This window comes from Gobius niger, assembly GCF_951799975.1.
Source record: "Gobius niger genome assembly, chromosome: 11".
Classification (NCBI taxonomy): domain Eukaryota; kingdom Metazoa; phylum Chordata; class Actinopteri; order Gobiiformes; family Gobiidae; genus Gobius; species Gobius niger.
In genome coordinates this window covers 28,127,129-28,144,597 of record NC_136862.1, presented here as the reverse complement: position 1 = coordinate 28,144,597, position 17,469 = coordinate 28,127,129, and the positions used below count along the sequence as shown (strand labels likewise).

Below are 17,469 nucleotides of genomic sequence, written 5' to 3'. Positions count from 1 at the left end.
TTGCCGTGACCTCATCTGCATAACCTCTCACTGTACACGAAGACTTCCAAACCACGGGAGTTGCCCTTAATGCGCTGAATCATCGCTATGTTATTCTTTGTTTTGTTGCGCAACAAACCGTGCGTAAAGGCGCGCATCCTCCTGCCATAAAGAGGGCGTGAACTGCCTCCAAAATGAAAAGAGTTGGCGAGCATCAAGGAAGAGGCACCTTGAACTGACGGAGCGCACGGCGACAAGGTGAGTTACTTTATTTCAACTTTTACGCATTGAAAAAACAAAACAAATAAAACGCGCAATTATGACAGAAAATGTCCCCAAATCTGTACAATTTACGGATACATTTAATCAGCCTATTTGTGAATGAATAAAGTTCGCCACTCACTCGCTACTGTGTTCATGTATCTATTAATAGGCAAAGTATTGGTAACTGCGAGACAACTCTGGCACGGCTACAGTCAGTGTCAACCTTTACGCACAGAAGCCACGATTACACGATGCGATTGTAAACGTAAATACAGGCTGAAAACCAAGCGAAAAGTTCTGTGAGACTTTTGGAAATGTGGATTATTCGTGGATTTTTCTTATAAAGTGATGAATTTTGTCCTTACTGTACTATTTTATCCATCCTTTGTAAGCTACTTATTTGCGATCGCTAGAGTCTTGTCTTGGGCACTTGACGCTGAGAGGCCGCTTCCTTAACGCAATCTTTATGTGGACATAGTTTAACCAGATGCATCGCGGCGCGCGCACAGACGAACTGGTTTGGTCTGTTCCAGTCGCCTCAGGCTAAAGTTTAGGAGCTTCGCCTTTTTTTTTTTTCTTTTTTTTTTAGAAAAGTCCTCCAGAGAAAAGTATGCCTTTGGAGTTCTGAACAATATATTAGTACTTAGGCTAATTTTAGTTTCTCAACCTGTGGGTGGCCCTGAAGTAGATCGTTTCTTGGTGGTCATTTTGCCTAAGTTATTATGGAACTGTTTATGGAACTCTCATTAATGTACATTTGCAGCAGAGGTTACATGAAAATTCTCAGTCATAAACGGAATATTTTTAGCTTTGATGGAATATTATGAAGGCTGTCGGTCATTTTGACGTATTGAGCGGCCTCTGGGCTCTCCCCACTGACTGTAAGTTTCCCTTAAGCAGCTACACTATTGGAGAACGCTGCGTCGATCCAATTTGCATTTGATTTTGCACAGAAAATAAACAGCCTTTAGTTCCTACATGATGCACGCTCACATCAGAGCTGAGAGCGCATTGACTTGGATAACTCCGTGAAGGACAGAAGGTTTGACCCCGTAGTGTTGACCACAGCTTCATGTTTTTGAAACCACACAGTTAATCATAACATAAACATAAACATCTTGTACTGAAGTAATATTTGACTTGTAGAATCTGCACTTTTACTCAAGTATTAAAATAAAGTACTTTGACCATCACAAACTCACAGAACAAGTTCAGTATTTAAAAAATGCAGCTTCTGTTATTAGTACAATGACGTGCTCTTACAGTGGCTGAGTGGCGATGACTCTGTATGAAGACTGTTCTTCAGGCTGGGTTTGCCCGGTTGCTTTGGTTTCCCTCATCAAGCCAAAACATGAACAACAGTTACACCGATTGTTTCTGTGTTCAGGGCTTGATATGAACTGTTTTGCCCTCTAGCTTCTGTGGCTAAATGTTGATTCAAAGAGAAAGATTAGAACACATGATCAGAAAAAGGCCACAGAGCCAAAAAAAGATAATATATTCATACAATTCCAAAATTAGTGTGTGATGCTGTTTTTGAATATAAAGGGCTTATCTCACCAGCCTGTCACAGAGATGTCTCTGTGATGTCCCCTGGCAACAAGGCCAGTCTCCAGGTTGTCTAGGTGAAAATTTGAACATGTTCAAATTCAGTGGAGATTGCTCTCTGTATGGTCTCCGAGAGGTCTCCACATATTCTCCGAGAGGTCTCCATGGTCTCAAGCAGTTGTGTCGCGGACACTATTTGTTGTCCTCAACCTGTGAGACTTTTCTGCGACGTCTCTGCAATGTCTCTGAGATAACAAGGAGATCTGAAAGAGACCATGTGGAGACTAATGGAATCGAACCTGTTCGTTTTCACCGAGACTACCTGGAGACTCGCCTTATTGCCAGGGGACATGTCAGAGACATCTTCGTAACCAGCGGCGCCTCTAGTCTCCAATTAGTCTCCAGGCTGATGAGATAGGTCCTTTGTATACGCGCAATCAATGTGAGTTGCGGAGACGTCGCAGAGACTGTCAGCTGTGGCGGTTTCTGCATCTTTCTCCGGTGAGATCGGCCCTTTAGTCGTTAAACCTTTCCAACCTTTTAAAGATCATGTACCAGTTTTATTCTAAAGGTGGAATTAGATGTATTTTATCCCTCAGTGGTTGAGCAATGTTTTGTTGCTAGTACTTGTTACTATTATTTAAGTAATAGTTACAAAATATAATATTATTTGTATATCAAGAGTCTTTTTTGTTGTTGTTGTTGTTGCAGATTTCAAATTACACTCATTCCAAATTAAAAGTAGTTAATGAGACTGAAACGATGAATAAAACTGAAAAGAAGGAACTGAAACCTTTGAACTTTCAGAGACACTTTGATAGAGACTTATAGTCACCGGACCCGGAGCAAGTCTGACGATTTGTACGTTTGGGACAAAGGTCAGACAAGAATCAATTGCATTCAATCTTTCTGAGTAAAATAACATGTATATATTTAAAGTTGACTAAATGCATTTTAGATTTAGAAATATTTGACTAAAGGCTCATTCATACTTCATGAGATGCAAGTTCTTCCCTCTGACACCGAGAGCTGCTTCCATTGTAGCTATGAATATGTCTACAGTTCCACGTCAAAGGACTAAGACTGAAACTAGATTCAAAAATACTGTATATTGTCCAAATGAACACTGTTCTGTGGTTATACAGATGAAGTACAGCATAAAAACGTCCGTAAGTTTTGCACTGAGGTCACAAGAGTTTGTGTCCTCAATGCAAAACGTCTCAGTGCTTTCAGTTTCAGCTTTAGCCTTTGTCAGCTGTCATAAAGTCATGAGTTCTCTTCCTCAGCATCATCTGCTCTCGCTTCCCAATATTACACAATTGTTTCCACCGACTGTTCTCACCAGACCACCTTTCAAGGCTAAGGGTTCATGTACTGACTCCACACATTAAGACCCCACAGCATTCACAAATCAAACCTCGGGGACCCTCTTGCTGTGAGGCGAGAGAGTCGTACAGACTGTTACTAATTATCGACTGTTTGTTTTGTGTCTTCCAGATGAGCACAGATTTGCACCAAACCGGTCTGAACAACTCAAGCAACGGAAAGAATGAAGATAACGTCCTGGCAAAGGTAAACTATTATAACATTTAGCTTACTTAAGACTTAAGAGCTCGTAGTTTAATATTGAGGTGGAGCAAAGGCTGGAGTTCCATGACTCAATTTGCCCGGATTATTATTATTTCTTAGCTGATTTACTGAGTTTTGAACGCCGAAGGGGAAGACATTAATTTACTAAAAACTAGTTTATTCGAAGATGAAATCTGTCTGAAAAATTGTTTGTAATAAGTAACTCCATACATTTGAAAGTGATATCTCTAAGTTTTTTCCCTTCAACTCACCTGCCGTGTCTCGCCTGTAAACAGAGGTCAGAAATAAATGTTAAAAATTGAACGTTAACATTTTAGAGCATCTATTAGCTACAATATCAAAAGTAGATTCCAGCTCCAAGGGACAGCTCTGTCAGCGGCCCGTCCACCGTCTCTATTGCTTTATTTTTCTGGAATGTGACCCTTTTCTCATAATGAGTTGTGTTCACGTACATCCTTCTAAAGAGCCTTAAAGGTTTATTATGGAACTTTTATTAGTGCGTATTTGACCTTTTCAGTGACCCAGTGTCAGTGGGCAGCATGGCGCCTTTACTTTCCATCACTAAGATGCTCTAGGATGAATTGTTTTTAGAGTTTCTGGTAGGTTTTCACTGCGGACAGACCCTCTCACCAAGAAACCTACAAAACAATTGATCCTGGAGCGTTTTAGGGGCCACCGTGATCCAAAGTGAAGGCGCCACGCTGACCACTCACACAGCCACTGAGTCACTAAAAGGTCAAATACGCACAAATATCAAGTGAACTCTTAACTCCCACCTTAACCCAGTGCATTTTCTCCAGTTCGGCTTTACCCAAGTCTAAAAGTTTCTTGACTGGGAAGTGGAATGGCCAGGCCAACAAAACTGACAAAACTTTTTTTTGGTCTATTTTTGTTATTTTTGCCACTTTTTCTATTGCTTTTTAAAAAAATATGTTTTTGTCTATTTTTAGGTAATTTTCCCACTTTTTCCCCTCGCTTTTATATTACTTTTTTGTTGCTCTTTTGTGTCTTTTTTGTTGGATTTTTTTGCCACTTTTTCACTTGCTTTGTTGTTGCTTTTTTATGTGTTCTTTTGCGCTTTCATCCCCGTTTTCATTTAGTTTTTTGTCTCTATTTGGACGCCTTTTTCAAGAAGGTTTTAGATTTGGTTAAGTTGGATAAACTGGAGAAAATGTGTTCTGTTCAGGTGGGGGTTAAGAGGTTAATTAAAGTTAAATAATGCACCTTTAAAATGAGGATGGTGTGCTGCTAAGAGTTCTGTGATGGTTACTATGGTGACTGTCAAAATGCGACGTTTTGACTTGGTTTATGGTTAATATCTCCATCATTACTGGGCCTGTCCTGCCTGGCTGAGGCACTATCCACATGAAATGAAAACTTCTCAGTCGGCTCGTACTGCATGAATATATGTCTGGTTATTTTCTCGTAATCATCTCAGAAAAGTGGTGACACTGTGCAAAAATATATTTTCTGTGGAGATTTCCGTCAAAAACGTGCATTGGCCTCTGCTCCATCTGAGATTTTGATTTATGACAAATTCTAGAACGTGAACAATAGACACAGACGGCATCTCTGGAATCGCCCATATATGGTCATTTTTTTAAACAGTTAAGGGGGAAAACAATTTTGAAAACATGTATATTTTCTCTAATTATTCAAAAACGACTGTAACAAATGCTAAAATATGAATATGTTGTTCTACTAAATAATGAAACAAAGACATGGGGAGGAGCAAAGTGGTTCAACAGCCCATAAATACATGAATAACGGAGAATTCTAACTTGATGCTACATGTTAGCATCGGGCTAATGCTAACGGTTAGCTAGCACTAGCTACAACTGCCGTTTTTTCACTTCTACTGAACAATCTGTTGCGACAAAATATCCATATGGGCCCGATTTACACTGGACTTTATTTATGTGATAAATAAGTTGATATTCCACCAGAAAATGGCTAAAAAGAGGGAAAATTGTGTTTCTCTAAAGATTCTATTTTCCCCCTCGGCGAAGCCACGCCCCCTTCTATGACGAGATGCCGTCTGTATCTATCCCATTGTGCTGCCATGGCAACAAGCACTACAACCTTCCAGCTGCATACCATAATGAAGGAACTGTAAAACACTACAGGTGATTTGGGAAATTAGATTGGAAACTTTTGCTGTAAATTATTAAAGGTGCACTATGCAACTTTTTCTGTAAAATAAAAGTTGATATTAATATGTACTTGACCTTTCAGTGACCCAGCGGATGCTTGGGTAGTTAGCATAGCGCCTTTGCTTACCATCCCGATGGCCTGCAGGACGCTCCTGGATTAAGAGTTTTTTAGGTTTTCACTGATTGAACCGTATCCATGGTTACATAATACGTTCCATTCCGAAAACCTACTAGAAATGCTAAAAAAAAAATGGCCTCATACAAAGCATCATAGGAGCCACCGGGATGGAAAGTAAAGGCGCTGAGCGAACCACCCGTACAGCTGCTGGGTCACAGAAAGGTCAAATACACTATATCAACTTAGTGCACTTTAACAGAAAAGGTGAAGGAAAAATATATTGTGAGTTTACTGTTGTTTCATTCTATGCTTGCTTATAGAAATAAGGAATTTTATTTGCAAAAATATCCCTCTGAAAAGAATAATATAGAGTCAGGTTTAAATGATACAATACAGGCATACACGTATTCTTTCCAGAGGGATTTTAGATATCTTCTTCAATTCAATTCAACTTTATTACAAACTCAGGGTTGAGTCTAAGTTTGCCCCTTAAAAAGTCAAGAAGAAAAAGAAGAAGAAAAAAATGGAAATGTGAGGAAATGACAAGCTCCCATAGAAATATATGGGGAAACTTCATCATCAGTGCAATATTTAAACAGCTTATTGTCAGACAGGGAGGACACACACACTTCACTCAGAGAGATCAGGAGTCTAACCCACAACCTCCTCCCTGAGAGGCAGGAGGCAGGATAACCACCCTGCCGACCTGAACAGACATGTTTCAGGACAGATTTCATCACACGTTTGGTTTCTTCACTTCTGTCTTCATCAACATGTTTCAACACACGGCGAGCTCTTTGGCTTCATTCATTCAGACTAATGACATAAGCATAGCAACTTCTTTATTTTTCAATATTTTCCTGTGGATCTAAGGCACTCAGGTAGTTTTTTATATACAAAGATCATTCGAAGGGGACACGGCAACAAAAATGTTGACGCACAAGGCCAGATAAGCTGGTTTCTTCAAAAGTGGCTTGTCTAGGACCAGTTCTTGGGATGGGCGGATCGATACCACAGTATTGATACATCGATACCAAACGGCTACTTTTAACCGCTTAACTCCCACCTGAACCGAGCACATTTTCTCCAGTTTGGCTTTACCCCAGTCCAAAAGCTTCTGGGAAAAAAGCTGTGAAAATAGCAACAAAACTGAGATGAAAACAATGATGGACATGTGACAAAGTGAGAAAACATTGACAAAAAATTGACGAAAAAATGACAAAAATGTGACAAAAAATTGATTAAAATTGACAAAAAAATGACAAAAATGATTAAAAAATTGACGAAAATGTGACAAAAATTGGATAAAAATGGACCAAAAATGTGACAAAAATGTGACAAAAAAATGACAAAACTTTGATGAAAATATGGACAAAAAATTGACAAAATGTGACAAAAAAATGACAAAAATGTGATAAAAAATGACAAAAATATGACAAAAAAGTTACAAAAATGAGTTCAATACCCAACAAAAAAATGATGGAAAAAAAATCTGATGACGTGAGGAAAAAGATCCTCTCGGTTCAGGCGGGAGTTAAGAGGTTAAAGGACAGTAACTGTAAATGTGCATTTGTATTTTTCCAGCGGGACGTGTTGGCCCTGGTTCAGACCCGAGTGCTCGGTCACGCCTCGCTCCTGTCTCCACATATTTCACACACAATAGGGAGCACACCATTATGGAAAAAAACATCCAATTGCAAATCTTCTTTCCAGCATTGCAATAGGACATTATTAGCCTTTATTGTAATCATTAATTAAAGAGAGAGAAAGAGATTGTGTGTATTTGAAGATGTGTCAGCTTTACTGTCAGATCCTCCACCACGTGTGAAGCTTTGAGAATTGAAATGGCTTCACTCGGACATCGCTCTAATCCTTGAAGAAAAACAAAAAAAAGTAGTTAGTAGTGTGTGAATTTAAAAGCCAGTGTTACAAAGTGTCTTAAAGCGCTGCTCGATGTGACAAAGTGTGTCCCGCGTCCTGGTCGCAGGTGGACGGTCGTCTTCAGGCCTTCCGTCTGTCCTCGGACGTCCTCAGGGACATCTCAGAGCGTCTGACCCAGGACATGCTGCGGGGCCTGGGCCGCCACACGCACCACAACGCCCCGGTCAAGATGCTGCCCACCTTCGTCAGAGCGACGCCCGACGGGACAGGTGCTACTACTCCTAATACCTCAAAGCATTTACTGTGACATACTGTGAAGTCAGCGGCTTTGACCGTACATTTGAACAGCGCCACCTACTGTTTTGGAGCGTGCAGTAGAAAGAGTTATATTTATCTTTCAGGCCATTGCATCTTTATTTGCATAGGGCATTAAAGTACCCGGTTACGGCCCTGTATGAACGGGTGTTGTGTTGCAGAGAAGGGGGACTTCCTGGCCCTGGACCTGGGAGGGACTAACTTCAGAGTGATGTACGTCCGAGTGAACCAGGACCAACAGACTGTGGTCAAGATGGACCACCAGATCTACGAGATACCAGCGGAGATCATGACCGGGACAGGGGAGAAGGTACTGCTACTGCAAATACTACTACTGCTGCTACAAATACTACAACTGCTACTGCAAATACTGTACTACTGCTGTCGCTCCACCAGACGTCATGAGCGGTGACTAATGTGGTTTATCTGTTCAGTCAGAGGTTCTTATCTGAGAATAAACGGTCTGTTCTTTATGAGGTTAGAAAAACCACAGTTCATTTTTGCAAACCTTTTGCAAATGATCCGGACATTTTTTTTTACCAACATAGTGAATTTTCCGTCTATAGTGAAAGAAAAACGAAATCAAAGGCAGGTCAAGATGACCTCAAGTTCCACAAGAGCATAGTGAGTCCAAGATTTTGATGAGGAAAGAAAAGAAGTCTTTCTTCTTTCTTTTTGGCCCTAATGCAGATTTCAAGCAACAAAACCGTCAGAGAGCTGGGCCTCGTGTAACTATGCAAATTAGGAGGATTTGACCCCATATTTTGTACTGTTGCACTGTTTAAATGTTTATTTGTTTTTTAAATCAGGGCTAGGCCAAGTAGGGCTGGACCATATGGCACAAACATTGATAATATTTTTTTCCTACATAGATCAATCTCGATTTTTGATTTAAAAAAAATATATTTTCACAATAGAAATAAATACAGCTGATTTATGAACTTAGACATACCTATTATAATAACCTCAGCTAAAACATTAACAAATGCTTTGCTCCAGTTTCATTTAACCCACAAAAACCTTCCATTGTTTCATCCAAACTCCAAAACTAGGTTCTGTTTCTGCCAAAGAACCGTCTGATTGCAAAGTCCCAGGACGATTATTGAGATGGACCGAAGTGGGGATTGCGATTTCAATTACATTTCGATTCATTGCCCAGCCCTTGGCCCAGGGGCCAAACCCGGCCCTCGAGCATAAATATTTGACGAAGTATTCTCAAAATGTGGAAAATACTGTCAATACTTTTTTCCTTTCTTTTCAAAACACCTCATTAGGTCATGTTTGATGTACAAAAGTGATATTTGTAGAAACAGATGCTTCACTACAGTTAGAGCTAGAGTTTCGGCCCTTCACATCACAAACTTGCCGACCCCTGGTTTAAATCTTTATTTACTTAGAGAGAGACGGGTGGAGTAAGATAAGATAAGATAGTAATTGTCCTGAATGAAGATGAGTGGGACATCATTGATCTATTTGACTAATTCTGCAAATTTTATGTACAAATATAGGTCTGCATTTTTTCTGTAAATGTTCCAAATGAAACGTGAGTGTGACGGCTGACCCCTGTTGCAGTTGTTCGACCACATAGCGGCGTGTCTGGGCTCCTTCCTGGACAAACAGAGACTGAAAGAGCTGGTCCTGCCTCTGGGCTTCACCTTCTCCTTCCCCTGTGAGCAGCTGGAGATCGACAAGGTAACGGCATGAGCGCACACACACATGCAGGTTCACCGCCGTCCAAACGTGATAATACAATGCCCTCTGCAGAGACCGGTGTGTCCTGTGTCTTCATGGGAGCTTATTGTGTATAAAACCTGCAAACCCACAATTCAGACCTCTGGAACAGTATTTCAGACTCAAAAGTTAATGTGATTACCACTAGAGCAGGAACAATAGGGTCCCTTCTGAGGCCAGGTCTCAAAATGTAGAGTTTTCTTTCTTTCATGTAATGATTTCATATAGAAATTAGACATTTTGTGCGTAATAATTGCAGAAATTGTCTATATTTTGTTCCATGTCCAATTGTTTGTACCAAAACACTGTGAGAGTTTGTGAAATTAGACCAGATAATTCTGATTTCTTGTACATGTTGTTGTTGTACGAAGTGCCTTTAAACTGTCTTTTGTGCAGAGTGTCCTGATCCGTTGGACCAAAGGCTTTAACTGCTCTGGAGTGGAGGGACGGGACGTGGTGCAGCTGCTGAGGGAGGCGGTTCACAGGCGAGGGGTCAGTCCACTGTCATCAAACAAACTCATCTCCAGGAATTAGCATCTTTGACATCTGACAGGCAATCAGCAACACCAAACAGTCAAAGAAGAAGAAGAGTGCATTTCTTTATTGTACCACCGGCGGCTAGGGATGGGCGATACCACATTTTTTGGAATCGATACGATACAGATACTTTGGGGGTCTTTTTTGTCGATATCGATGCCGATACCGATACTGGTCATTTCATATGGGTGAATGTATTTCAATCAATATACATTTCTAAAACTGGTTGTTTTATATAATTAATTGGTCAATTAAAATTATATTACTTGAACTGGTTAATTAAACAATGTTAATGTGAAATTAAATACATAAACAACATTTAAAAGTAATACTTAAATGACAAACAGAACCTAAACCAGAATGATAGGACTGGCTCAGTTCAATCCTTTGCTGTTGTGACTGTTTTGGCTCAAAACAAAGAAATAAGTCATCCTTTTGTGTTGATAATTGCTGCCCCGCCTTCCTTTTACATATGCCAATTAGTATCGATACTTAAAAAATAGCCGTTTGGTATCGATATATCGATACTTTGGTATCGATCCGCCCATCCCTACCGGCGGCACAGTAGTACAGCGGTTAGTGCTCGTGCTTCACGTACGGTCCGGGTTCGATTCCCACCTGGACGGGGCCTTTCAGTGTAGAGTTTGCATGTTCTCCCTGTATCTGTGTAGGTTTCCTTTGGGTACGCCTGATTCCCCGACCACTAAAACATCTACAATAGGCCGGGATGAATGAGTGTGTTTGAGAGTGTGCATGGGGAATAACGGATGGAAATTAGCCCAAGGCTACAATCTGGTGTGGCCAGTTCATTAACATGCACTGTCCCTCCAAATATACTGATGAACTAAACTAAACTAAACTAAACTAAACTAAACTAAACTAAACTAAACTAAACTAAACTAAACTAAACTAAACTAAACTAAACTAAACTAAACTAAACTAAACTAAACTAAACTAAACTAAACTAAACTAAACTAAACTAAACTAAACAGTTAATGTTCTTGTGCTGGACAGACGTCCACTCTACAGAGGGAGAGTAGAGGAATAATCATATGAAGAGAGAGCAGCAGCATCTGTCCCCGTGACCACAGTCAGGGAGGAAACAGGTTGACTGTGCCTCCTCCAGAACAGCATTCATCACATAAATGCTGTGTATCCTTGTCAAGCGTTTAGCCACTTTTTCTTTTACAACAATCCGCCTCATATATATGTTTTTTTTTTTGACTGCACCAAATTACATCAGTTTAATTCAAAATGTCACGGGAAGGACCTCCCCGACCCCCATCTGTTGTACTTTACCTGCGACGCACAACATTCAGGGAGTATCTCAAACAGCACACCTAGAAAAACTGCTTTTGAAATTAAAGCCATTAAAACCATACGTAACCATGTTACATGGTCAATAAACAATCTATAGGCTATACATCAACCTAATGTAGCAGACATAAATCACCATCTCACAAAGTCCATTTACCCCCTGTGTGTCTCTAATGCAATAAATAAAAGAATGAAATTATACATTTCAATGTTGTGCTGTCACCTGAACACAACCCATCAAGCATCTTCTTTCTCAGAGTGCGTTAGATTTGTAACTTCACTATGTTATAAGAGTTTAGGGCTACTTTCTGTTTTCGTGTGTCCTTTTATCTGTAAAGAAGTGCTTCTAGTGCGTATCTGAAATGTTATTTTAAACGGATGTCTTGTGTCAGGATTACGAGATCGGCTCCGTTGCCATGGTGAACGACACCGTGGGAACCATGATGAGCTGCGGATACAAGGACCAGAGCTGTGAGATCGGCATGATTATAGGTAAAACACTATCACTATTACTGCAGTCCTCCTGTTTCATCTGAATGGTCTATACTCACAGTTTGCACACAAGGGAAAACAAAATAAACTTAGAGATGTGAATTTGAAACTTTTGCTTTAGATTTCTGACATACATGTGAGGAAAAATGTATTTCAAGTTTGCTTTTATTTCTATCATCAGGAAAAAAGGGGCAAAATTGTTGTGCTGGACAGAGCCCGGTTCATGGTTTCATTTTGTTGACAAAGTGGTTACAAAGATTTACACAGAGGGGATTATGAATAGAAGTCATTAACAAAGAATGTGTGCAGGGACGGGCACAAACGCCTGTTACATGGAGGAGATGGTGAACGTGAAGCGCGTGGAGGGCGAGGGGGGCAGGATGTGCGTTAACACCGAGTGGGGCGGCTTCGGCGACGACGGCTCGCTGCGGGACATTCAGACCGAAGTCGACCTGGAAGTGGACCGCTCCTCCATCAACCCCGGAGTTCACATGTAAGAGTCTGGAGGATTTCAAGTATAGCCTACACTAAATGCACCACTTTTTGGTCATTAAAGGTGCACTATGAAACTTCAGTGACCCAGCAGCTGTATGGGTGGTTAGCTTAGCGCCTTCACTTTCCACTTTCCATGATTCTTCAGGATCAATTTGATTTCAGGTTTTTTAGATGTGGTAGGTTTTTGGACTGGATTGTATACGTTACCAAGGATACGGTACAATCAGCAGTGAAAACCTACCAAAAACCTAAAAAACAATTGATTCTGAAGCGTCGTAACCTTTTTTTACATAAAAAGTTGCATAGTGCACCTTTAAGAATATGGTAAACTAGTTATTATACTTAGACAATGGAATGTGCTGAGTCAGTGCTTCTGAATCAATCATCCAGTGACTTCAACACAAACCTCTTTATGAATTACGAATTGGTAACACTTTATACTCAGGCACACCAATAAAACACAAGTTAAATAAATGGACAAACAGTAAAGTCATTCTGAATAAATGTTAGTGAGAAAAGAGCTTATGACACAAATGTTTGATTCAGTTTTGAAGTTGAGGCAGAAAAGTGATGTATTTCTTTCTTTACATCCTTTTAGATTTGAGAAGATGATCAGTGGCATGTACCTGGGGGAGATAGTGCGCCTCCTGCTGCTGAGGATGACCGAGGACCACACTCTGTTTAACGGACAGGCCTCGGAGCAGCTCCGGACCCAAAACGCCTTCCTCACCAAATTCATCTCCGAGATCGAGGAGTGAGTTCTGACAAAGCCCTGGCTTTACACCTGGTTTTAATGGTTTTAGTCCTGTTTTGGACCTGGTTGAGGTTTTCATCCTGTTTAGTCCCAGTTTAGTTCTGGTTTAGGCCTGTTTTAGTCTTAGGCTAGTCCTGTTTTAGTTCTTCCTTGTATTGACCTGGTCCCGTTCAATAGGGTTATTTTAAAGGGGGGGTATTATGCAAAATCGACTTTTTCCAGCTTTACATCATGTTATTATGTCATTCCCTCATTAAAAACATGCCTGAAGTGTTGCCTTGGCACATTCACGTATTTTTGAGTAATCTGTAAAAACTCTGATGGCGGCCATTTTAGGGACAGGTTTGCCTGAGTCCTCCTAGGAACGCCCCCACCTCCTGGAGACGCCTCCGAGCTTTCGTCACCAGCCGAGTAACCAACCACTGCTCCTCAGCAGAACCCCCTCCCCACTGATGCCACAGACAGCGTGTGGAGGGGGCGTGTCGGAAAGGGTCTGAGGTTCTTAAAGAGACAGAGGCCTATTTCAAGACATTTGTTACAGCCATTTTGAGAGAGCAATTTTATACAAGGCAGTTATTCTAATTTACTGCATTTACAGACCAACAGAAGGTTTGGTCATCATTGTAGTGTGATATAGACTGGTGCTGTGTGATTGAAAAAAGCATAATACCCCATCTGTAAAGGAACGATAATACTTGAAAGCGTGGCAAGTCTAAGGGATTTTACTTGTTGACTCTTGGTCTCTGTGCCGTTGGTTCTAACCCCACCTGTCTCTCTCAGGGAGGGCTGCGGAGAGGACAACACCAAGCGCATCCTCTCAGAGCTGGGTCTTCAGTGGAGCCCGGCGGACCTCCGAGCGGTGCGTTTGATTTGTGACACAGTCTCGTCCCGCTCGGCTCGGCTCTGCGCCGCAGCGTTAGCGGCTCTAGCTAACCGGATCCGCACCAACCGTGGCTTGGACCATCTCAGGACTACAGTGGGCGTGGATGGGACGGTCTACAAAAAGCACCCAACGTAAGAGGACAAAGTCCAGGAAAAGCAGCCCTCCTCATACACAGTTGAGTTTTCAGTTTTGTGCAGTGACTCTTCTTCTCTCCTGTGTTTTTGCCGCAGCTTTAGCGCGGAGCTGAGGTCTGTGGTTCAGGACGTGGCCCCTCAGTGCCGGCTGGACTTCCTGGTTTCGGAGGACGGCAGTGGGAAAGGTGCTGCCATGGTAACAGCAGTAGCTCAGAGACTCGCCGCTCAATCCCATCTGGTCAACGACAGCGACGAGGACAAATGAGAAAATAACTCAATCGAATCATGTTACTGTTTATGTCACTCGGGCAGGTCCAGAGTCCAGGTTTACGTAAAGTTTAGTTCTTGTTTAGGCCTTTATTGAGGATAGAATGAGTGTCGGATCAAACAACAATGCACACTTGACACTCGACCAGGCTGTTGTGGTCAAGGCTGCAGGCTTTTCCTCTTCTGTGGATGGGTTTCACGGTGATGGAAGAGATTGTTACCATTGTATTGAAACATTTCTAAGCGAAAATAAATGAAAATGGAGTCAGTTTCAGGAAAGGTCATGTGACTGAAACCTATCGATACAGATCCTGCATTCCACTCGAGAACTTTAATGAGAGTGAAACAAATACAAATGATTTAAAGGTGCATTATAGAACTTTTTATGCCCCAAAATGAATTCATATTAGAGTGTATTTGACCTTTTAGTGACCCAGCGGCTATGAAAGATCTCCATAGTTATGTTTCGTGTCATACAAGGGGGCGGGGCCTCACTTATGTTTTGGGAAACACAATTTATCACTCTTTTTAACCATTTTCTGGCAGAATATAAACTTATTTATCACACTCAAATAAAGTCAAGTCTAAATCGGGTCCGTGTGGATGTTTTTGACCGCAGATTGTCTAGTAGAAGGAAAAAAAACACATCTTTCGTAGCTAGCGTTAGCATGTAGTATGAAGCTAGCATGAAGCATCACGTTAGCATTCTCTGTTATTTATGTGTTTATGGGCTGTTGAACCACTTTGCACCATATCTTTGTATCTTTATTCAGTAGGAAACTATATTCATAATACAGCATTTGTTAAAGTAGCTTTGGAGTCATCATAGAAAGTTTTGATTTTCCTCCTCTTTGTTTTCTCTCTTTGACTGCTTCAAACATGACCATATATGGGCGACTCCATTCCGTCTGTAGCTATCCATCCACCCCTAAAAAACAAGCAAACATTGATCCGGGAGTGTGACAGAGGCCGTCGTGACGGAAAGTAAAGGCACCTAGCTAACCACCCATACAGCCCCTGGGTCACTAAAAGGTCACTGATATCAGAGGTTTTTTCACATAAAAAGTTCCATAACGTGCCTTTAAGCTACAAAGCTGTGAAAATATGGCCTTATTTCATAGTTTGGTTATATTTACGATCTCATAAATAATGCTACAAATCATTTAGCGAGTTAGCTCATGTTGCTATTAGCCTGTCGTGGACGTTAGCAATATTAGCATGGCAGAGCAAACAGTGCATTTCATGACCGCAGGAGCTGGGCGGGCAGAAGAGGACAATAAGAAAAGTATAAAGTATTGTTGTCGGTGCGTGAGTTTAAATTTCCTGATCTGAACTAGGACATTTCAACTTCCGAGGTCAACTGGAACGTAGTGTTTTACCAGAGAAATGCACAATAGAGTTCGGGAATGTGACGTCATATCGCTAAGCATTATGGGATTAGCAGCAAATGTAAACTAATGGAGATTTTAAAAGTTAAAATACTGGAGTTATTGTTCACATTAAAACACTTGGAGACCACAGTGAGTTAGATGTGTTTACCAGCAGTAACTCAGCAGCTAACGGAGCTGTTCCACGGCTATTTTCTCCACTTTATATAAACTGTTTTTAGCTAATGTTAGTCAATGGAAATGTCTGCTAACAGCTGCAAAGATGGCCGATCTCCATGGTAACAGAAGACTTTCCCGAACTCTATACGGGTGTGCGTGAAAACAACACAAGTATGAATGTAACTGAACCACTAAACACAACAAAGAGGGCTGAGAAACGGACAACTCTGGACAGTCGAGAGATCTATATTTTCAGTCTCCATGTTGAAAGGCTGGATCTGACATGTTCGGGCTCAGATTCTCTCGTGTTGACATTCCGGTAGTATTTACGTGGCGGTATGAGTGGGCGGGTTTCCATACTTGACAAGAACAACAAGAACTTTTCACAACACAGCAATGACGGCCAGGTGCAGCTATAGACATTACAATTAAAAAACAAAATATTTTATTGTTTTAGTGGCTTGTTTAGCTACGTTTTGAGACTTAGCTGTGATTAGCTAAAATAAAGTGCGACAAATATCCCAATAAAACTCAGTTCTCTTCCTGAACAATTAGAGCCAGAACCTTTCCAATTATGTCATCATTATGTTGTTAACCTCTTAACTCCCGCCTGAACTGAGAGTCTTTTTCCTCACGTCATCAGATTTTTTTCTCCATCATTTTTTTGTTGGGTGTTCAACTCATTTTTGTAACTTTTTGGTCATTTTTTTGGTCATTTTTTGGTCCATTTTTATCACATTTTTGTCATTTTTTCGTCACATTTTTGTCCTTTTTTCGTCACATTTTTGTCAATTTCTTGTGACATTTTTGTGACATTTCCATCATTGTTTTCGTCTCAGTTTTGTCGCTATCTTCACACCTTTTTTCCAGAAGCTTTTGGATTGGGGTAAAGCCAAACTGGAGAAAATGTGCTCGGTTCAGGTGGGAGTTAAGGGGTTAATGTGGTTGTTTAGATGAGAAGGACTTTACCTGTTGGCCTCTACATAACTGGAAAATATCCTCAGTGTTTAGTTGAAAAGATGATGATGTTTATATTTATTTAACTTACAAATAATATTCAGAATGGACAAACATATCTGCTTTTTTCAGTAATTTCTGAATGCAATGTACGGGGAAGTTTTCTACATTCTCATAAAAGGCAATTCAGGAAAAATGATCTTGTGTTCTCTGATGGTCCAGTTTTATTTTGTCAATAAAAAGGATCTGGCAACCCTGGTGTTTCTGATTTGGCGAATGGTCTCAAAGCTCCAACAGCTTGTGTAATTGTGAATAAATCAATATTACATTTTCTATTAGGGAAAAAACAATATTGGATTTGAACATTTGTACTTCATGTTTGTGGACACGGGTACTGAAGACCTGACCTGTAGCTTAACTGGGCTGTGGGGACGTCTAAACGCATCTAAACGCAGCAACATATGAGATTTAAAGTGCATGTGACAGGTTTTATTGCTTTTGAAAATG

The 17,469-nt window shown here is 40.8% G+C and overlaps 1 protein-coding gene across 1 annotated transcript; it reads left to right on the top strand.

Moving 5' to 3' along the window:
• Window positions 1-169: 169 nt before the first annotated feature.
• On the top strand, window positions 170-14,773 carry LOC306970332 (hexokinase-2-like). Its single transcript, XM_079566249.1, has 11 exons — window positions 170-237; window positions 3,289-3,363; window positions 7,640-7,802; window positions 8,010-8,158; window positions 9,421-9,540; window positions 9,976-10,071; window positions 11,826-11,925; window positions 12,235-12,418; window positions 13,019-13,174; window positions 13,955-14,188; window positions 14,288-14,773. The coding sequence occupies exons 2-11, from the start codon at window positions 3,289-3,291 to the stop codon at window positions 14,454-14,456; spliced, it is 1,446 nt and encodes a 481-aa protein (XP_079422375.1). The 5' UTR covers window positions 170-237; the 3' UTR covers window positions 14,457-14,773.
• Window positions 14,774-17,469: the final 2,696 nt, after the last annotated feature.